Genomic DNA, 22,815 nt, shown 5'->3' on the forward strand with positions numbered 1-22,815 from the left:
TGAAGATGCCATCAGTTCCCTCCAAAGTGCATCAATTCCTTGCGGAACTTCAGTTTGTCACATACATCATTTACATCAAATGCATCACTTGCACAGTACAGCTGATGTCACTGCTATTACCATGGAATTTGTTTGTTCAGAGATTATCTTTTCACAGACTTGCAGTTTGCTGGGTGGTAAATACTTTTCCTACGATTATTTTTATTAAATCAGGAAATAGGAACAGGAACAGTAGGATAGCGAGAGGAAGGGATGACATGTGAAGGTCATCAGTCAGAGACAAACCCATAACATTATTAAGTATTATATAAGAACAAGTTCCACACCGCCACATCGTCTGCATCTTCTGTTTTTTTCCTCCTCCCTAAACCCATCTACTGTCCTGGGACACTTTCCTACCTGTCTAAACCTGTCTGGTATCCTGTTGTTGTTGTCACCTGCAGTGTTTTTTACAGCCACAGAGTAATCTGTGGCACATGACCCAGTGTTTGAAGTCAGTGTAACATTAAACTAATCAGATTATCTCCCTGCTTTCCTCTCTGTGCTTAGGAGCCGCTAAGAGCCAGCCGAGGAGACTCGGAGCGTAACAGCGCTGTTGGATCAAGTCCTATTTTAAGATGGACGTCCATGTATTTTTCAAATTACACGACGGGTGTTGAATGGCTCTCATGGGCACTCTAGGGTCATGAAACAAACAGAGGAGATCATGTCAACTTTCACTGCTAGAAATGCAGTAGCTCCAAAACAATTGGTCTTACATGGACATGACATGACAAGAGCCTCAAAACATCCCAACAAACCACCGACTTGAAAATCTGTGTATGTATAACACCAACGTCCATAGTTGTCCATAGCTGCTACGTTTATCGTTTTTATATCTTTCTGATATCAGTTCAAAACAGTTTCCAAAGCTGTTTTAATATGAATTTTTACCATGTCTTGACGTTGAACCTGCACATAATGTAAACCTAAATGGTTGGATTTGGCCACCTCCTGCATGTCGCCATGCTTCAAATGCTCGCTGGGATAGATGGACTAGCTGTATTCTTTCCTAAATGGACGCTTGCTTGCGTTCTCTCCTTCATTCATCGAACTGAGGTCTAATCTAATCAGATGAGTCAACTGGTCTCCTGTTGTGTTGTTGTGTTCCAGTGACCTGCTCTCAGAGACTATAATCTAATTACCTACCTTCCTCTCTGACAGCAGCTGATCTGACAGCTCTCTTTATTCCTGGGATAGACATACACTGCAGCTACTGTGTTGACGCCCTTGAGCTAAGAATTTCACCCACTACTCTTCCACTACAGGACTGGAGGTTGCATGGATGCACACTGTCAAAGCTCCTATTATTGTTTCTAACCTTTATTTATCCAGCTACATGCTATTTTCCAGCCCAGCCTACTTTACATTTGCATACATTCATAGCCTAGGGATTATGTACAAATGTACACATTTTTGGAAAAGGGTAAAACGTTTTTATTTTTTAGTATGGTACGTCTTTCATCATGGCTACTTTACCTTTAATCATGTAAACATAGTATAGGAGGGACCTTCAGGAGGGAGCTAATGTACAGTAGGGGGCAGGGGCCAGAGCACATTTTGGATATCTTCTTACATACCTACCATCAAGGGCCCCACTGACTATGTTTCCATGTGATTAAAGCAGTGGTTCTCAAACTTTTTGGCTTGTGACCCCTTAAAACTAAGCGATGTCTACTCACAACCCCCATCTCAGGCTGGCTATGCAGACTGGCGAACAGTTTACACAAAAAATTATTTTCAGGTCATTTCATTTGATTATCAGAGGAAGCCTAGAGGCTGAAAATTATTCAATATATCGCAAGACAAAAGCAAAAACTAGAGAAAAATCAGAAAAATTACACATGATAATAAATTTGTATAGTAGTTTTTCCTATCCAACAAATCCACTGGTCAAAGGCACATGCCATGTAACCGCGTAGTCTTGGGTTCGGATCCAGACCGGGACATTTGTTGCATGTCATCTCCCTCTCTCTCCCAACCTTTCCTGTCTCTCTTTGCTGTCAACTAGTCAAAATGGCCAAAATAAATAAATAAATAAAAAAGATTATCCCAATTTTGCTAAATATTGTTGTCAGATTTTTTGCCTCGGTTTGAGGAAACAAAATTATTTTATTTAGCAGCAGGTAAAGTCTTGTTTTCACACTATTGCATCTATCTATCTATGAAGCTACAACCCTAAGTACTTGTTTGTTATCTGGTTTCAAACCAAAATATCTCCAAATGACAGACGATGATGCACTTTTAGGTACTTAAGTGTTTTCCCGTTCATACTCAGGAGATTTTCCTCTCCGATCCATTCTTTTCCACTTTGCTCATCGCTATTTTTTTCAAAATTGTTGAATTCCATGGACGTGCTGAGTTGCGGACTTTGCAACGTGCTCCCGTGAAGTCCAGGAAGGGTTAGGGCTATCCCTTAAATTCTACAGGTCCATAAGAGCCCTCATGCGGACGTTTGGGGGGGCTCTATGCAGACTTCTAGATAGTTCGCTAACTGACTGTACTAGTGAGATTTCCCACAATTCATTGTACTACAGATATGATGATATAAAAGGTGACAGTCCCATCCCATTAGCCCCTTTTATGCAGTCTCACAGCCCTGCGGCCATGGGAACTCACATATTGATGCTGCGCACTTCAGTCAACTTCAGACTTTTGGATTCAACATAAGGTTTTTCTGCCATCTCTATCTTAACTTTCATTTTGGTCACATGGTGCCCACTCAAAGGCTGTGACTGGTCCCATGTACAGTAATGGGAGTGCTTGATATACCACACTGGGACTTTCAGGGGAATTGAAAATAAAACCCTTCAATATCACAGAATTACACAATTATAAATCATGGAAACATAAAATGTGATATAGTGATATACGATTATCTATGATCAATTGTGCAGCTCTGGTTGAAACTTTGATTCATTTGGAGGAAATTAAATGTTATCAACTGTCCCATTTACACAATGCTGTTAAAGGCCTCAGAGGATTGATAGTGACTTAAGAACTTGACAAAGGGAGTAGAGGTAATACAATGGAGCATATGGCAGTTGGTGGATGCTTTTATCCAATACACCTTACAGTGCCATCAGTGTATGCAGTGGTAGTGCCTTGCTCTAGCATTTGAACTACACAGGACCACAGTAACATCTACACAAAGCCAGTTCACAAAGCCAGTGCAGATGGTATCCAGTATTTGTCTTTCAGTATTTGAGAAGCAGAGAGAAAGAGAGAAGACAGAGAAAGGATAAGCTATATAAACAAAAAGAAGAAAAAAACAGTAGAAAAGACAGAGGAAAAAGAGCAGAGCCAAAAGTGATAGAGGAGATAGAAAGAGAGAAAGAGAGAGAGAGAGAGAGAGAGAGAGAGAGAGAGAGAGAGAGAGAGAGGGAGGTTATAACCATTGCAATGGGGACATTGCTAGATACATTTACTGTTGTCCTGCTAAATGACAAAGCTATTCATAAAGCCATTTTGAATTTCCATGAGTCAGACCCAGATAGCTTTCCTCCGGCAGCAACAAGGAAAGACAGAAATAAAGAGACAGAGAGGGAGATAGGGAGAGAGAGACAGAGAGAGAGAGAATGAGAGAGAGAGAAATCGTCAGATGATGTGTCAAGCTTTGACACTTTAATACTCAATGGCACTTCTATTGTCCAGAAGGCAAAGTTGAAGTCACTGGCACTTCAAACTCTGCATGGGGCTTTGAAAACATTTAACATATAACTGTCTGTTAATCTGTCTGTTTTTGTTCCTTTTTTTCTTTGTCCTGATGTTTGTCCATTGTCTCTTGTTCATTGCAAGTTCTGTCTCTCAGACCACTGATCGGACTTTGATGAAACTTGATAATAATGTCTTAATATATAACAAAAGAGAGACGCCTGAAATACATTGTTGTAGTGTGGGTGTAGATTTTCAGATCTCAGTTAACCTGAACAAACAGTTGGTTTTGTCTTTGCCTAGCCAGCAAGCTAATTTAGCAAAGCAGCAGATGTTAATGATAACATCCGACTACTAGCCACTACTAGCGCTAGCTTCTAGTTAACTAGCTTCTACTTAACTAGCTTCTACGCAGGCTAATCTGAAATTTCTCTGTGCACGAAAAGTGAGAGAAATCCTTGTTCCCACCACGAAAGTTATGTGAAGGACATTGAAATGGCATTGTGGTTGGGGTAGGGTGACCACATTTTCAAACCCCCAAACCAGGACCCTTAAGTGTACCGCACGTTCATGTACGCGCACATGTATGCGCTTATGCACGCACCATAGGCGTTTTCATCAGGATGGGGGACAATTATTTCAGCGCTTAGCACACCTAGTGACTGCACCTTTCATGTTTTGTCTCCAAAAATCCACCAAAACATAGTTTATTTGAAAACTGTATAATAACACTAGTAAACACAAAACACAAAGATTGCACTGGTGTAATATAACATGATTGTCAGATACCTTTCAGCTCTGGTTGTGTTTCACCAGATGGTAGGCAAAGGTCCCCTCCTGAGCTGCCACTTTCAGATCACTGTCACCGGCGTTTGCCCCGCTGAAGTAGGTCGCAACGGTGCTACTACTAGCTTGTAGCCACCGCTTATGTTTGGCCGTCTTAATATGATCTTTTATGTCGGCATTTCCACCGTGCGCGACCGAAAATGTACTCTGGCAGTGTGTGCAGAACGCAGCATTTTCGTTGCCGGCTACTTCACGAAGAAAAGAGTAAGCCTTCTGGAGGTCTTTAGAAAAGACCGACTTTCTCTTCGGCATGACAGCTAACCGTTAGCGTACTAACAGATTCTGTCAGACAGAGCCACAAGCGTCATAGGTTAGCAACAGCCTTGACAACGACACACTGATTGATTGACACAGACAAATCAGTGTTGAATTCAGACGCGCGGTGCATTGTTTATGTTTTTTGATTGGGTTAGGTAATAATGATATAATATAATAATTATAATAATAATTAATCTATGTAAGCGCTGAAAACAAGTATAATACTATTATTATTATATTAATTGTGGTGAAAACCGGGGCAATTTGGTAGTGAATGTTGAAAACTGGGACATTTTAGTGTTTTACCGATATTTGTCGGGACTCGGGACACCCATCTTGAAACCGGGACAATCCCGGACAAACCGGGACGTCTGGTCACCATAGGTTGGGGTCGTGGATGGGCTTATGCATTTGCCTTCAATGCCAACAACCTGGGTTCAATTCCCAGCTTGTACAAAGACGATTTCTACCATGAGTCAAGTTAAAATTTTTAGCTAAAGGTTTTTTATGACAAAGCCTTTTCCTAACCTTAACCAAGTTGTTTTAGTTGAATAACCTCAACCCTAACCTAGTTGCCTAACCTTAACCCTAACCTTAACAAAGTTGTTTTACTTGCCTAAACTTAACCGTTTAGGCAAGTAAAACAGAATCCAAATTGTGTTACTGTACCAGAATCCAATTCCAATTGGTGGAGGAGCGTAATATTCACATAATTTGTGTCCACAGCATGTAATCTACGTTTCAGATTTGGTGCTCATTTGCATAATTTTATCAGGTTGCTTCTACTTTAGCTAGTATTCAAATCGGATGACAACAAGACAGAGATGGTTAGCTGACCAGATACTATGGTTAGCTAGCTAACAAGCTGACATTATCTAAACACAAAACTTAAACAATCAGTTCCCAGTCAAAAACAGAACAGAAATTAACCATGTCTATTCACAAGTTCATGAGTTTAATGAGTGATGAGTTTGCATGATAAGAATATCAAGTTGAATTAAAGCTGCAAGCAGCGATGATCGGGCCCTCGCACTTCGCGCATGTCGGGGTGTGCCGCAGCCGCCGCATCATTACTGGACACTGACCGATCGACGCGGCTCAGAATTTTCAGTATAGACCGTGTCATTTCCTGTGTTGCTAGTAGGTGGCGCTATGACTATAATTCCAGTTTGGCCTGTAGATGTCTTCAGGCCGGGACACTTAGCAAACATGTGAAGTTTGGGGCAGATTTGACCATGTAGAGTCGAGTTATAAACCACTTCCTGTGTTGCCAGTAGGTGGCCCTATGACTATAACTGAATATTGGCATGTAGATGTCTTGAGGCCAGGACACTTAGCAAACATGTGAAGTTTGGGGCAGATTTGACCATGTACAGCCGAGTTACAAACCACTTCCTGTGTTGCCAGTAGGTGGCGCTATGACTATAACTGAATATTGGCCTGTAGATGTCTTCAGGCCGGGAGTCTCATCAAACATGTGAAGTTTGGGGCAGATTTGACCGCGTACAGCCGAGTTACAAACCACTTCCTGTTTTGCCAGTAGGTGGCGCTATGACCATAACTGAATATTGGCATGTGGATGTGTTCAGGCCGGGGCACTTAGCAAACATGTGAAGTTTGGGGCAGATTTGACCATGTCCAGTGGAGTTACATACCACTTCCTGTTTCGTGGCGAAACATGGAAATTGGAGGCCTAGCCACGCCCACGCCGTTGGACGAAAACTCAAGCTTTTAACAACTTTTCATCGTCAAGGTGTTTTATAAACGCTGTGCAAGTTTGAGGTGGATCTGATTAACCTCCTAGGAGGAGTTCGTTAAAGTATGACCCCTGTAAATGGGCAAAAATGGCCAAAAATGCCACAATCAATTCAAAATGGCTGACTTCCTGTTGGGTTTAGGTCATGGCACCCATTGACCTTTTTTTTAAGTCTGGACATGATACATGTGCCTACCAAATTTGGTACATGTAGGTGAAACGTAGCGCGAGGGGTATTGTTTTGAAGTTTTGTAGGGGGCGCTATTGAGCCATTTTGCCACACCCATGCGCAAGACCCATAAAATATGTAATTTTTCAGCAGTTCTGAGGCATGTGCAAAGTTTGGTGAGTTTTGGAGCAGCTTTAGCCCCTCAAAAATGCGATTCATTCGGCAGAAAAATAATAATTCCTTGCATTACAATAGGTCCTCGCACCAGTCGGTGCTCGGGCCCTAATTAAAGTGAAATCTATTGAAATTTAAGAACTAATTTGTTATACTTTGGCCAAAGATAGTAGTCTGAAAAAAGAGCATTCAAAAATGTAAAGATTTAAGCTTTCAAGTCATCTACAGTTTCTGCATAGTCTATGACTTTTGGCATCTTTTAACTGCAGAAACTTTTTAAATGTGAATTGTCCCAGACTTGTTGTAAAGCCTGGAGCTGGACTTTGTGCAATCATTTACTGTATGTTTAAGTATTTTGCACGTGCTTATTTACAATAAGTTAACATGTGATTCACTTTGTTTGATTCTGTAATGCGAGTAGCCTTGAAGGCAGTGGCTTTCTTCTAGTTTCTGCTGAGGGAACAAAAGCTGCATCATGTTGCTGCCAGGTGAAAAACATGTCTCCAAAATGTAAACTTTTCAAGAGCTTTGTAGCTTTGTTTTTAGCTTGGTGACCATGCATTTTTGAGTCCAACTATACTGGGTTTTGCAAGGATTTCCTAAGCCCAAGGGTTGTAGAAATTTTCTCAACCTATAGAGGACCCTATAATGCTTCAACTGATGTTAAAACAGAAAAATCACCAAAACTGGAGTTGAAGTTTTCACATGACAACAGCAATATGAGAGTTGGGGCTGCATTCACAATTCACAGACTCTTGTCAGCTTGTAACATGTAACTGCACAGCTGTGGCTTTACCTATGACCTTAAAGGAAACATAACTGTATCAGGAAGACACATCATCACCACTGAAAGACAAGAGTTGAGAGGCACATAATTTATTTCAACTAGTATGTCTCTATTAGTCAATGTTTTGGTCTGCAGACCTTTGAGGTTTTACCTTGTATGTCTTTAGAAAGGTCTACAGACTGAAATGTCAACTGCTAATTATACAAGTAACTTCATTCTACTCCTCACAACTGTTTTCATTGTTCTTCTCGTTCATGGGCCCTTCTTGGGAGGATGTGTAGGCTACCTGTGAAGCACTAGGATTTATATACAGTACTTATAATCATCGCTATCATTGCTACCAACGCACAAAAAAAGTGTACTTTGCTCATGTAAAATGCTCTATATTGTCTCTCAATCTTTGTCATCTGAACAATATCTGGTCAACCGTTGCATAATAAACCTGCCATTCAAAATGATTGTCTTTTCCAGGATAAATTATGATGAAATGTATAAATTCTCCCTCCAGTATTCATTGATGTTATTGCCAACTCGATCTTTGTCTCCTGCCTTAATCTTCCTTTTTCAGTCTAGGAGAAGAGGACATTACAGTATTTGTGCTCGGTGCACAAACACATAGACACACACAAACACGCACTCAGAGTACCTGTGCGTGTTGCCCTGCGCCCTTACCGCTCGGCTGTTTTCATAATAGCATTGCGTAAGTAAAGATGTTTTCCCCTCATTCGGACATTACATAATGCATCAAAACATGTTTTACATGGGACAATCCTGTGTCTGGCTGATTAAATCCAGCCTAACTCTTAGGTGGGCTGAAATGACAGATTTCCTTCACTGTTATTGTGGGTTATCAGTGGCATGGAATACAGGGTGAAAAATGAACTTGTCACTGGCCAAATGCTGGTGAATTTTTGCTGTGGCTGGTAAATTTGTCTATTCTACTAGCCACGTTGGCAAGTCCTATGACAAATCCTATTCAGCTAACAAAACAGTGAAAGAAGCGTGCAAAGTTTGGAATTCAACTCCCATTGAGTGCCAGTGGATGGAAATATTAGTTTGACTGAACCTACAAGACCAGGAAAGCTGTCAGTACAGGCATGGATGACTTTACAGGGACAATCTACCCTAAAATAGAATTCTCATATGCAATGCACTATGTGTCTATTACATTATTCTGTGATCTTGGAGATTTAAACAAATATTTTTTGGCTGGATCCACCTCCTCCCAAAGTCAGAGGAGAAACTAGGCTCTGATCTGTGACATTTTCTGGACCTGCTACTTTGACATTATTGATTCATTATTGATAAGGGATTGAATCCTATAAAATCCTTTCTTTCAATCTAGACCTTCCTCTCTGTGAGGAGTTTTCCCTCCGGTTCAGCCTCCCAAGGGCAAAGTGCAAAAGATACAAACATTCCTTTATCCATATGTGCACTAAATATTTTGCATTTTGCACTATATCTCTTTGCTCTCTCCTTGCAATTTATCCTTTTTATCCTTTTTTTTCAATCTCTTTGTATTCGTATTGTATCTGTGTTGTCACTGTGTTTTATTGTGTCTTGCTGCAAGCTGAATTTCCCTCATGGATGATAAAAGCGAACTGAACTGACCCCAAAACCTCTAAAATTAACAATTAAACAATTACTCTTGTTGATGTTGTTTATTCCATGCAACTAAACCAATGCAATCTAGCCAGTGCAGCAAGTGCAGTCAGAAAGTGAACCATCCTTCCTTTTTCCTCTTTCCTCTTTTTGATGTTAGATGCCTCCTCCCTGTGGACAAAACATACCATTACAGCCGTGCCATTATTTTGAGTCCCCACAGTATTGTAGGCCTACCACCTAATGTGTTTTGTAGAATGAGGTGAAACACTATTTGCAAACTACTAAGGTGTTAGATGGTCCACACACTGTTTGTATTGCCACATGTAGAACCATGCAATCAGTGTCAGGAAGTTTAGACAATAATAGGAAAGTATTTGAAAGTCAATATAGTATAGTTTTCTGTCATTGACAACTTACCTGACATTATCTAAATTTTCCTGATGCAGTAGACCTCCATCTGGTATTCCATCTAGGTTAAAACTAAAAGTGCAGACACTTCATGAGAGGAATAGTTCTCTCTCTGTCTCTCTCTCTCTCTGTCTCTCTCTCTCTCTCTCTCAATTCAATTCAATTCAATTCAAGGTGCTTTATTGGCATGACAGTTCACAAACAAACAATATTGCCAAAGCATGTAACAAGAGATTAATCATCAATTAAATTATTAAATAACAAAAAAAGAAATAAATAAATAAAAATAATAATAATTAAGTAACAGAAAAATAATTCCATCCCCTCCTATTTATTATTGTGTGTGTGTGTGTGTGTGTGTGTGTGTGTGTGTGCGCGTGTGCTGCTGTGCCTCCACTGTCTACTGACTATCTTGTTTCTGTGTTTATGTCTTGTGTTTCTGAGGAAACATAAACCAGCAAGATATCACCTTAGCCAATTAAAAACAGAACTTTTCACATACATTCATATATTATTCTTCACATTTCTCATTCAACTGTGTGTCCCTCTTCCCTTAAAGTGTGACAGCAATCTACAAATTTAGCAGCTAATGCTGCACACTGACTTTTCTCCCCACACAGGTAGGGCAGTTTGAGTGGATCAGGCAGATGGTTGAACTCTGGGTAAATTCTACCTATCCTCTCAAAATAAGTCTGTCTCACGTCTTTGTATCTGTCACAGTGTAGCAGGAAGTGACTTTCTGTCTCTGTCTCTCCCTGACAGCAGAATAAACACAACCTGCTCTCCCTGGGTTGCCAGGTCTGTCTGTGGCGGCCTGTTTCTATGGCCAGCTTGTGAGCACAGAGCCTGTACCTCGTTAGGGATTTCCTCAGTTTGCTGTTGGTCTCTCTCTCTCTCTCTCTCTCTCTCTCAACAAAGAGGGAGAATAACAGAGATAAAACAGAGACAGATAGAAACAAGGATAACCAAAAAAATTCCCAAGAGAATGAATCAGAGAGCAAATTGAATGCAATTCAACCTGCAATTCTTTTGAAAATACCCATTGACATTTTTCTAAACTAATATTTTAGTCCCATGAGAGTCAGATCTGATCTGTTCATTGGATACTTCCACAAAAGCAAATCACATATATATAAAACTACAGCAAAACTGTCATGCTCTGTCCCTTTGCACTGGTCTTGTTGTCCTGTGTCATTTGTGTCGGCAGGCATGTACTGTACTACTATGTTAGTGCATGTTCACACCAAGCATGTTCAGAGCAGTTTACTTGAAGTCTGTAGCGTTTTCTTTTTTAGTTTGGTTCATTTGGCCAGGTGAGAACGAACTCTGCCAGCATCAAATAAGCGCACTGAGACGCCTGAAAATGCAAGTCTCAGTCCGCTTCCAAGAGAACTGTGGTGCGGTTTGTTGGGAGTGAGAACATAATCCAAACTAACTACAGGAAACCACCCCAAAACACAAGGCTTTATGGGTATAAGGAGATGGATGTTGACATGTGATGGCGAGCAGTTCGTCATGCTTGGAAAACCTAGCATAACAAAATGAAGTCTGGACTGATAGCTTATATTGAGCTATTTATTCATTGACACCCCCCTGCCGCCAAAATCCCTAACCTGGTGGGTTTAGTTTACCAAAACTCTGTCCAATAAACAAGCTACTTGTGAGTCCATGTGACTTTTGTTTACAAGCCCTGGTTTGCTTGTAAATGGGCCGTGGGAATCTAATGGAGCCAAATACAAAAATTCACTAAAGTAAACTTTTCCACTATGGTTCAGACCAAAGAGGATCTGTTGTCCTATATGATGTGTGTCAGTATGTACAGTACTGCAATGCTAATTGTCAACGTCTCTAAACCAATGACACCAATAGATATCCCTACAGACTACAGAATGCAGAAAAGAATAGAGAGAATGTAACATAGTGTTGTGACATGAAATGAATGAATACCAGCCTAATTCACCAGCAGTTTCCTAGGAAGTGGGTGAGGCAACAGATAGTAAACATCCTCTCTTCTGGTCTGGTGACTCTGGGTGATTCACTGCATTTAGCTCACAACCATAAACAAACATCAAACATTGCTTCCAAGTGGGATATCTATTACAAATTCGGGTGGCCTGGTGGAGAGACTGTCCCATAAGTAGAACATCACAGATGCTGTGCCTACAACAGCCAATGTGTCCTTGAGCAAGACACTGAACCCTGCGGTCCTGCAAATGTGTGTCTGAGAGGGATATGCAAACAAACTATGTGTAATTTGGCTACTAAAATACTCTAAAAAAAGGAATAAAGAAAGATTTTCTACCCTATATTATGTATGTTTGGACATATGAAATTAAAGGTGCCCTGTGTAGCATTTTAACATCAGAGACATTGAGACATTAGTATAATTACTGTGTAAACATACAAGACCATTGCTGAGGAGACTGTCAGCTTCTATCTGCCTCTACACTTCATTTTAAATGGTGTGCCGCCAGGTCGGATTTGGAGGGAAATCTGCTGGATTGCTTTATGGCACAAAACAGGAAGAGGAGCTAAAGCTTTCAGAGTTTCTGGCAATGGCTGATGGTGGAAGGAGTGAAAAGCTGATGGAAAAATTGCTTCCAACATGTTGAACATCTTCAGTAAAGACAATGACAACAGGGAGGAGGAGGGAGGATAGGAAGCACTGGGTTTTATGGTCTTAATTTGGAGAAACACTAGCACTAACAATACAACTGGTTTAAGACAGAGGCTACCAATCGTCTCCACCTTGGGCTGTGGTTACACCTGTCCTCAATGCGACCTGAGCATCCGATCACGCCAGCTCGCATTAACTGTCAGATCGGATCTTGGCTGCATTGAGATCTAATCTCAAAATCCACATTCAGAGGTGGGCTGGCTCGCATTCCTATCGGATCTCAGTAGGTGTGGACATCAATCCGGCCACATATTGCAAGCAACGCACGGACACCTCTGACCATCTGTGACTGCAGTGACACACCCTTGTTAAAACACCCATAACACCATCACTATTTGTTTTGTTTTTGTATTTATTGGATTGACAACATTATTTTTACTCAGGAATAATAGTATGTGACATTTAACATGAGTTCTCACTATACAGGGAAAAACTGCACCTCTATGCTCAAAATTAACTATTTACAGACCACTCCAAGTGAATTAGTAGTGTGACTGACACTTCTTTTAGTTGTCAATAATAAAAATCAACAACAACACCAACAATGTTGCAGTTGCAATGTAATCACAATAAAATTAATTGGACAAATACACTAGTGAAGACACACAATATAGTGAGTAAAAGACAATTATATGAAGACATTTTGTGAGCTTGGAATTTTAAGGTTCTATCTGGGTGGAGTGCAGTTCTGTGATATTGACATCCCATCTGGCAAAACTATTAGCACTTAATATCTTCTTAAATATTTAACCCCAACAGGACCAATCTATGGACCATCTATCTATCTATCTATCTATCTATCTATCTATCTATCTATCTATCTATCTATCTATCTATCTATCGAAAGGTTCTTCAAAAAAATAACACCAACTAACAAAGATAGATGAATATGTGGATAGCTCAATTTTGATAAAAAAAAACAACAACAAAACAACAGTCAGACAGATCCTTACAATCCCAAACAAACGATTTGCTGCAGATTAACTCTATCCAATGTGGGATCTCGATGCAGGCGAGTGCTCAGTGTTAGAGCTGCTTGACCTTAGTGCAGCATTGCGATCATAGATGATATCAGGAGTCATTTTCATAGAGTGTAGAACTGACCTGCACACTTAATAACAGGCCTTATTCACAAAGATAACTTTACAACAGATGTCTCGGTAACTTAGTGGTTAGAGAAACCTGTCCCGTGACTGAGGGTTCACAGGTTCAATCCCCCAGCAGCCGATGTATCTATCAACAGCCGTGTGTCCCATTGAACTCACTGTAAAGTGCTCTGGACAAGCATGTCAGAAAACGCTGAAAATGTAAATGTTAAAGTTTCCATACCTTTTAAAAGTCCTTCATAATCTGCATTTGGTAAAACGTGTAATTGCCATATCGGACTCATATTGCCCACTGCCTCATCCTTAATATGTGTAGTCAAGTTTGAGGAAGAAAATCTGTGCAGATAAATGAGAATTTGAAATTTTGCAAACATCGATAAATTAGACCCATATGTTCTCATTGCTAAAATGTAATCTGCTGTACTGTAACGACAGATAAACTCAGGAGGCCTTGCGGTCACAGATGAGGACAAAGAGCCGGTAGATGTTGAGAATGACAACCAGGAAGTTTTTGATGGCGAAGAAGATCAGCATCTGGTGGAGCACGTTGAAGTAGACCATGACGGTGAGGCGGACCACCAGGAAAGGCCCGTCCTGGATGAACAAAGCCTCCACGATGCTCCAGATATCAGTCCTGAGGCGAGAGAAGAGAGAGGAACCAGCCTCGGAGAGATCATCTGAGGAAACGCCCAATACTGTTGGGAAAAGGAAGAAAAAGGAGATTAGACTAGCAAAATTCAGTCTTTTAAAGTGAAAATCTGCATAATTTTCATATAAAGAAAGTATGTTTTGCTACTCTCTATCGCCGATTGATATAACACAATAATGATCCAACTTATAGCTAGTTCATGAAAGCTTTTACATTTGCTATTCTAAGTCTTTCCTGGGAAAAATCCTCTGGATACAAGAAGTGATGCGTTTTACATTATTGGCAGCAGCTACAAAAGGGTGGTTAGCATGAGCAGCAATGGTCACAGGGTGGAAAATTAACACCCGCCACCCACCAAATGCAGGTGATTTTGGACAGTGGCTGGTAAATTTGTGAGGCTCACACGCCTCAATTGAGTTACACCCTTAAAAGGCGTGTTCCCACCACCATGGATGTATTAAACTCTGCTCCCACAGTAACGGTCCTCTCTGACTACGTCCGATATGTTTTTTTTTCTTTGCATAACCACCTGACCTTACTTCACACAGACAGTTTTGACATGAAATCTCGAAAGTTGTCAAAACTTTCGTTATCGCCAGTACTTTCTGTAGTAGGCCTGCGTAGCGTAATTATGGGCGCTACAGTACTCCCGTTACTGATGTTGGCTTATGTTACACTGAAAGTCCAACTCTTAACACCGCTACTTTGTTGATTGAAAGTGACAGTTTTATATTTAATCCCCTACCAGCTTTACGTTTCAGTAAGTAACTTGCTGCCAAGTAAAACCTGTTTCAATTTACTTTTACCTTGTCTTGATCATGCAGGATGGATGGTGATCTGGAAGATGTCTTGGCAAGTTAGATGTGTTTGAGCCATTGGCAGCCGCGTTTAGTCGGCAGCGTTGTAAATTGGATATCAGCCTTCTCCCACACTGCTGATTTAAGGCACTTTTTGGTGGATAAAAAGCTGGGATGTTCTGTTAGCTAATGTAGCCTCCACACAAACAGAAATTTAGACAGGCACAGTCTCCTGCAAAGAGGCTGCATTCAAGAGCACAGAATCGCAGTCGGAGAAAACGCAGCTTCTAAAATGCTTGTGGTTAGAAAACCATGGTGTTTTAAAATGTGGCTAATAGTGACATCGGTTAATCGCTGATTCCCTAGTTCGCACCGGTGCCCCTAAATTCATCCTCTCATTCGCATTTTTTAAAAAGTAGGAGCAAATTTGTTCAGCTCTAATTATATGCTTGGAATATTGTCATTGCCAACATACTTGATAACTTATGTTTAATTTTTTATCATATTTAGCTTTTAATGTAGATTTTTTTAAAAGTGGCTGGTAAAAAGGGTAAGTGGCTGGTAGAACCTGGGAATCTACCAGACAGTGGCTAGCAGAGGTGGGGGACTCGAGTCACATCAGACTTGAGTCGCAAATTTGAGGACTTGAGACTTGCTTGACTAACATTGATAAAAGACTCGACTTGACTTTGTATTCATGACTTGAGACTTGATTTAGACTTGAGACAGATGACTCGAAAGGACTTGACTTTTTTTTTAATTAAATATTTGCATTTTTCTAGATATTGAGAAGTTACGTTTTGTTTTTGAAACATGATTGGGTGACTTTTAGTGCAGTGCGCGCAACCCAGGCTTAAAAGACAGTGTCTAGCAGGACCTAGAAAACAATGCAAGACAGGATCGAGCTGAAAGCATGTTCTCCCATACCTGCGCTGATTTTCTCTCGAGCCTTATATTACCAGACACTAGCTCAAAGTCATAGCTGCGTTTACATGGAGCCTTTTAATCAGAATAGTAGCCCAATCAGAATAAAAATGCCTCATATAAACGCCTCAATCAGAATAAACTGGCCGATCCGAATGAAATTTCATTCCGTTTGAGAGGGGTGGTGTAACCCTTTCATAATCCGGTCGATGGATACAATTTCGTCATGTAAACACTCATTCCGATCACTTTCCTTATCTCGCCTCTTTCTGCACATGCTCGCGCATTTAACGTAAGTAACGTCAATTACATTACCCTTTTTTTCTGGGAGGATTCGAATGGATGTGCTTGTTATTAAAGACGAGATGAAATGAAAAATGCCTTTTTAACCCTTTTAGATCACATCCCCGGTCATACTGTGCACCTATTTAACAATATATGCCAAAAAAAATACCAAAAATCAATTTCATTGTATTCTTATATCAAAATTCAATCATGTTTTCTTCCTGTAAAACAAAATATGCCGTGTGCTTACGTAAGCATGCCCGTAACTAATTTCAACCAATAATATCATGACATCCACCCATCAATCAATCTTCAACTTTTAGCGCACAGAGCTAAGAGGCTAAGATTCATTAGTTAGCTAGCTAGCAACAGCATGGTACTTCGGTGTGTCTTCGGGCGTTATGACACACCCACTTTTCAACGTTCAAATCAAATTCCTCCCAACGTTATGTCCCGCCTGTCTTTCCTGTTTCACTCGGAAATACGTCACGATACGGAAGTTAGATACTCTCGAAATGCCGTTTCATCTCGACTTTAACCCCGGTCTTGATGTAGGCGGCGCAGCTCGTTTTTATATCAAGTCCTGACTCCGCCTCTCCGGGCCAGTTTCGGTTTACAGCGGTGAAAATTACAAATGGACCCAATCATTGCGGGGGCAAAACAAAACGTCTTTTTCTGACACTTATGGAGTCGTATATTTTGATAAAACTGTTGCTTCATCAGAAAGAACAGCAGTAAAGAAATAACCGACGCAGGTCCATCTTTTAAAAACGTAAGCCCATGTTAGAGTGCTGGATTCGGTGTTTTGCGCATGTCAGAAACTTTTATTCTGATTACATACTGTGGAGCATGTAAACGCACATCTCAATGCGATCGTTATATTTAGCGCTCATGAAAACACTTTTTCATTTCATTCAGAATGAAAAAAAATGTCTCATGTAACCGCAGCTACTGTAACTCAACCACAGCAGAATGGTCTCTCCCTCTCTCTAATCAACTGTGTGACAAATGCAATCCTGCGAGATCAGGCAAACAAGATGGTATTTTTCCTTGATGAGGATTAAAATTTCAGTGTTCTAAATTAATGGATGTATTAGTCTACACAATCCACAGCAGAAAATAGTAATCATCAGATAGAATACTATGTTTCATTTTCGCGCAATTTGAACAATTGCCTATACAGTAGGTACTCACGTGTGACATAAATGCATAATAAATACAAAGTGGGAAACTGTTGCGGGTATAATAATCTATTTCAACATTCAAAGGGTCTTAGATAAAGATTTCAAAACTGCCATGATCATCCAGACATGCTAGTCACCCTCCACACCTAATATCAGTCATTTCAACTCTCTATTTTAACGTCACTATCCTCTATGTTGAAAACTGTCAATGGAAGGCCTAATTAAAGGAAAAATGACAAAATGCTTAGAGATGAAATAGCATACCAATATTATATGCTATCATATATGTCTGTTTTAATGTAATAAGTGATTTTAAAATGTCAGTAGTGTAACCTAATGTAACCAGAGCCGCCTATATTTTTAGGAAGGAGGTTCGAAAGATAAACATACCTGCAGCTCACAAAGGTAGCAATAACTAGTGATTGGTGGACACACACTGTATTACAGTCATATTCCCATTAAGTTAGTGAAGACCAACAGAAACAGAAATTTCTCAAGTATCAACTATCAACTACCAGACATTTACAGAATCTATACCAATTGGTCCCATCATCATGTTTTGTCTGAGGAAAACAATCTATTTCATTTTATCAACAAAACTATTTTGTTAAATATTTTTTGCCCAAACTAATATAAAAGTAGTACTGATAATTTTTTTAACAACATGTATTTTGCACTCAAAAGAGTATTGATAAGTATTGGTATCGATAAGCAGTATCAATAGTGGTATTGGTATTAATAAAATCCTAACCATACCCATCCCTAGTTGTAGAGACTAACTAACTAACTAACAGGTGCAGTTTTCTCATGACATGGCTCGCCATTGTACCCCTTTCTCTCTTGTTTTAAGCACTTCTTTCATGGTGAGTTGACTTGTGACTTGCTTGACCTGAGCAATGACTTGACTTGTCTTGCTTGACGTTTAGCAGTGACTCGACTTGACTTGCTTGAGTCTAAACACAGTGACTTGGGACTTGCTTGAGACTTGAAGGTTAAGACTTGAGACTTGCTTGTGACTTGCACATGTGTGACTTACTCCCACCTCTGGTGGCTAGTGCATAAAAAAGTTAATTTTCCTCCCTGGATGGTCACCATGGCTGAACAGACAATGGAAAGAGTGCCACCTACAGAAACTCAAACTTCATCAACTAAAAATCCAAGAGGCCTAGCAACGGCTCGCCATTTCAACCGACAGCTGTCTGAGCCAATATTCTCTGCGGGTCCAAGTACTACACGTATGTAAGAGACAAATTATGTATAGGTCAAAAATCACTTAACTTATCCTTTAATGTGTGTAACTGTATGAATGTGAAGCAGGGTGTTGGTGGAGAAGAGAATGTCCTGTGCTCAGCACAAATTCTATGACAAAAATAAATACCAATGTAGTAGTTGTCTTATTCTGTCTAATGTATACCAGAATGCAGGGGTGGAAATTTCCATTTCATGCAATGAAAGTACAGTTATCTTATTGTACCTGAGAGATGCAGCGGAAACTGCAGCATGCTCCAAGTCCACACTGCCAGAATGATGTAGACCATGCTGGGACTGTTATCCCTGTCACACACACACACACACACACACACACACACGCAGAAGGAAGAAAATATCCTAATACATCTGTTCATTCATTGATTTATTCATTCATTTTTCCCTGTACACATTAGCTTTCCTCCCTTCTTCCTTTCCTCTGAGACATCAGTCAAGGTTTTGGGCTCCATCCATTCATTCATTCATTCATTCATTCATTAACTTCCCTCTCTTCCATCTTCCCATTCTCCCCCTGTGCTACTTTGATATCAGACACAGCTTCAGAAATGAACTCCTTCATTCTTTCATTCATTCAAGCATTCTTCCCTCCTTCCCATCCATTCCTCCCCACCTTACTCACTTCACGTCAGACAAGGTTTCGGAGGTGAACTCCAGTAAATCAGCAGCGGTGCCCACAAAGATGAGCAGTAACTGGGAGAGCTGGTCTCTGGTCAGCCCCCCACCAGCCGGCAGCAGCCATTTACCCAGGATCAGCAAGATGAGCAGGATCTGGTGTAGGGCCAGGATCCAGTCGTTGGCACACACTGAGGACAGTGGGTTTACTATGCCCTGAGTAGAGTTGAGAAATCAGTCCTGCACAGGATCACAACTGGAGAAGTGTTTTAAAACATCAACAGGATCAGTAATATTTAACTTAAAGCAATATTCCACTTAGTTTTAACATGGGGTTTATTTGGCACTTGACCAACGAAAACCAGAATATAACTACTCACCAAGATCAGATGCAGCTGGACGAGTTTGTAGCGTTCAGATTTTTACTTTTACATTTGAATGCGGCCACAAAATAACCTGAAAACTTACATTTAACACGTTTGTGAAAATATTCAACAACAGATCCCGCTTTTAAGACAATAAAGTAGTCTTTGGTCCTTCATCGTTTTGCATTTCTATTCTTGGTTTCCACTAAAATTAGTATTTAAAAATAAAAATAGATCCGGTCTCCGAAACAGGAACTCTCTCTCCTAAATGGTATCCCCCCACTATGTTCTCTTCTATTAATAAAAATTCTATTTGGCAAAATTCTGTTGTAAAACGTTGGACCCACAGTCAGTTGAAAATCACAGCAGTGGGATCTGTTGTTAAATCTGTTCACCAATGTGTTAAATGTCGGTTTTCAGTCTATTTTCGTGGCCTCATTCAAATGAATGGGAAGTAAAAATCTGAATGCTAAAAACTCATCCAGCTGCATCTGATCTTGGTGAGTATTTTATATTCTGGTTTTCATGATGGTCAAGTGCCAAATAACCCCCATGTTAGAACAAATTCCCATGTTGAAACTAAGGGGAATATTGCTTTAAGCCTAGTGAGTAGGTGAGTACGGTACTTTTTAAGGGATAGTGGGCGCATTTCAATTGAAAAAATGAGACTCAATTGAGATATTTAATGATTAAACTTCATCTAATCAGGTGAAATAATCAAACTATTTGGTCAAAAATTCTCATAGACTCAACAATTTTTTCTTAAAATCACAAAATCTGAATCCATGTGAGGACTTTCTGAACGCGCATTGACAAAGTTGAAAATAGTTTGCTAAATGTTTTTACCTCACCCTGGGTTAAACTCAAGTGAAATGAAAACTTTAAGTGTCTTCATGTATGGAGTGCCGTCTTCTCATTTTACCGGGCTTGTTTGATTTCACAGTTTTTGATGACTGAGCACCCGACTGATTAACTAGAGTAGCGTACTTGTACTCCCCTCTACATTACATAAAACATGTTTCCAAGAACTGTAAAAAAAAAAAAAAAGACTTTGTGTTCTCAGCTTGTAATTGTTTTTATTGAGGGCGGACCGTTTCATTAAAAAAGCAGCCAGCTCTGTGAATACACTTTAGTTATAAGGGGAAAAAACACCCGCAGCCTTACAACAGGCCCTTTGAGGTGAACCGGCATTACCAAACACATCGCAGGAAAAGAGCCCCACTGTCTAGACAAGAGAGGGCATGGAAAAGCTGAAGTGAAAAAAATAAACCGACTGTTCTGTTGCATCTCAGCAAAAATGAGGAACTCTATATACCTAAACTCGATATATCTATTTTGGGAAAAAAAACATTCCCTGATTACATTACCATCATTCAGTATCACTTTAATGTACAGGATCTGTTATCATTTTGTCAACCAGGGACTTACTAAGTTACCTGCAATACCAAAAACAACTACAATTTGTTACAATTCTCTGCTATTAATCCTTTTGTAAGTGTTTTTTCACATGGTAGATATCTAATTTTGGGGAGAAAAACCTTTTAAATCTAGTGTATTTGAGAATAGTTTGATATTTGATTGATCCTTGTGTTGAGTTTGATTCTTCTCAACAGCCACAGAGTTGAACATGTCACAATATCTGAAAATGGTTTCATATTTCAAACTCTTTTGACTTTAAATTGAGTTATTTTCACCATTCCCTTGATCATGTGCTCCCCTTCTCAGCTTCATATATTTGAACTAAAGATAGTTAACTTTCAATTCAATTCAGGAAGTGGATTTTCATCACTAATTTTTCATCGTTTTTGGTCGGAGATGGTTGTCATAACCAATGTCTTGAGAAATGACTGAACATGCTCTAGAATTAGCAGATAAATTCCTGTTTCTATTCGCATTTTTGAAATGACTAAACACACAATTCTGATTTGAAGGACATTTAAGATATTTTTTATCTATATTTAAAGCCTAACCTCAAGCCTACCTTGTAAGGCTCACTGCCATTGGTTGAATTCTTCCATAGATTGAATAGACTCTTGATATTTTCGGTCGAGTCGAGTTTGTCACACTGGAGAGAGAGAGAGAGAGAGAGAGAGAGAGAGAGAGAGAGAGAGAGAGAGAGAGAGAGAGAGAGAGAGAGGGAGGGAGAGAGAGAGAGAGAGATTTAATCATTTTCAATTTGTAAACACAGTTACAGCCTACACATGTCATGTAACCATATAGAACAAAATAGAATAGAATAGATGGATGATACCCTCGAGTCGCTGGATTTGTTCTCCTGGTGGTGAAGCTCTAGGATCCATAGTGACGGGATGATGCTGATGAGGAAGAGGAAGATGGCTGGAGAAAACCTGGAAGGAAAGAAAAGCAAAATGCATCATCTATCCATCATTCTCTCTTTTTCTCAATGATATACCAAATCCATTTCATGTCAGCTACTGAAGTCTATTTCATGAAAAGTTGTAGAATGTAGAAACCATTCCAACTACTTAATCAAACCCTAAATCACACAAGCTATTTGCATAATAATAGAATGATAAATCACACACAGGGTATTAGAACGAATTTCAATCACGCAATCATTTCACTTGTATCCTCTTCTGGAACCATTATCCCTCTTACAACAACTTAATCATATATTCAATAAGAATCAATTTGAATGGATCATACCATTTGTAGTCCTTCCCCCTCCTCCTCAGGGTCAGGATCATCTCAGCCACCAGAGGCAAGTAGAGGATGGTGAGAAACCAGTAATGTCCATTTTTCTTCACCCACACCACTCTCCACACCCCTATGAGAGAGATGAGGATAAAGAGAGACCTGGTCACCACCGCGCAAATGAACTTGAAGAACATGATCTAAGGCTTTTTAATGTGGGAAGCACACCAGAGGAGCCCTGGAAATGCCAGCTGCTAGGGGACAGAGGAGTTATGCATGAGGTCGGGACGGATTCAAGTCTGGGGAGAAAGAGGAAGAGGGGGAGAAAAAAGGAGTTTGGGCACGCCTCTAGTAAACCACTGGACTAATATGGTCACTCTATTTCCTAAAGTGTTATGGCAAAGTCCCTGTGTCTAATATCATTTGCCTCTCAAACTCACTTATTAATAGACTAAATTGCTGACGCACGACAAGATATTATTATTTGGTTAATGTGATAAATTATTAGATATAGGTCATCAAAAATACACTTCTTAAACCTTATTTTGAAAGACTATTCCAATCTTTATATCTTGTGGTGCCTCTTCTACTTGTTT

The 22,815-nt window shown here is 39.9% G+C and overlaps 2 protein-coding genes across 2 annotated transcripts in view; both read right to left on the reverse strand.

Moving 5' to 3' along the window:
• Positions 1 to 12,734: 12,734 nt before the first annotated feature.
• Positions 12,735 to 22,451, reverse strand: tmem26b (transmembrane protein 26b). The gene is made up of 6 exons (XM_071906339.2): positions 22,232 to 22,451; positions 21,816 to 21,912; positions 21,546 to 21,629; positions 19,207 to 19,415; positions 18,793 to 18,872; positions 12,735 to 14,174 (listed from the first exon to the last, which is right to left on the reverse strand). The coding sequence occupies exons 1-6, from the start codon at positions 22,414 to 22,416 to the stop codon at positions 13,921 to 13,923; spliced, it is 909 nt and encodes a 302-aa protein (XP_071762440.1). The 5' UTR covers positions 22,417 to 22,451; the 3' UTR covers positions 12,735 to 13,920.
• Positions 21,996 to 22,815, reverse strand: part of LOC139918094 (NHL repeat-containing protein 3-like) — a 296,510-nt gene continuing 295,690 nt past the window's right edge. The window contains exon 5 of the mRNA XM_078290644.1: positions 21,996 to 22,006. The gene's annotated coding sequence lies outside the window, so the exon portion shown is untranslated. The remainder of the gene's footprint in view (positions 22,007 to 22,815) is intronic.

The sequence above is a fragment of the Centroberyx gerrardi genome, chromosome 20, assembly GCF_048128805.1.
Source record: "Centroberyx gerrardi isolate f3 chromosome 20, fCenGer3.hap1.cur.20231027, whole genome shotgun sequence".
In the NCBI taxonomy this organism is placed as follows: Eukaryota; Metazoa; Chordata; class Actinopteri; order Beryciformes; family Berycidae; genus Centroberyx; species Centroberyx gerrardi.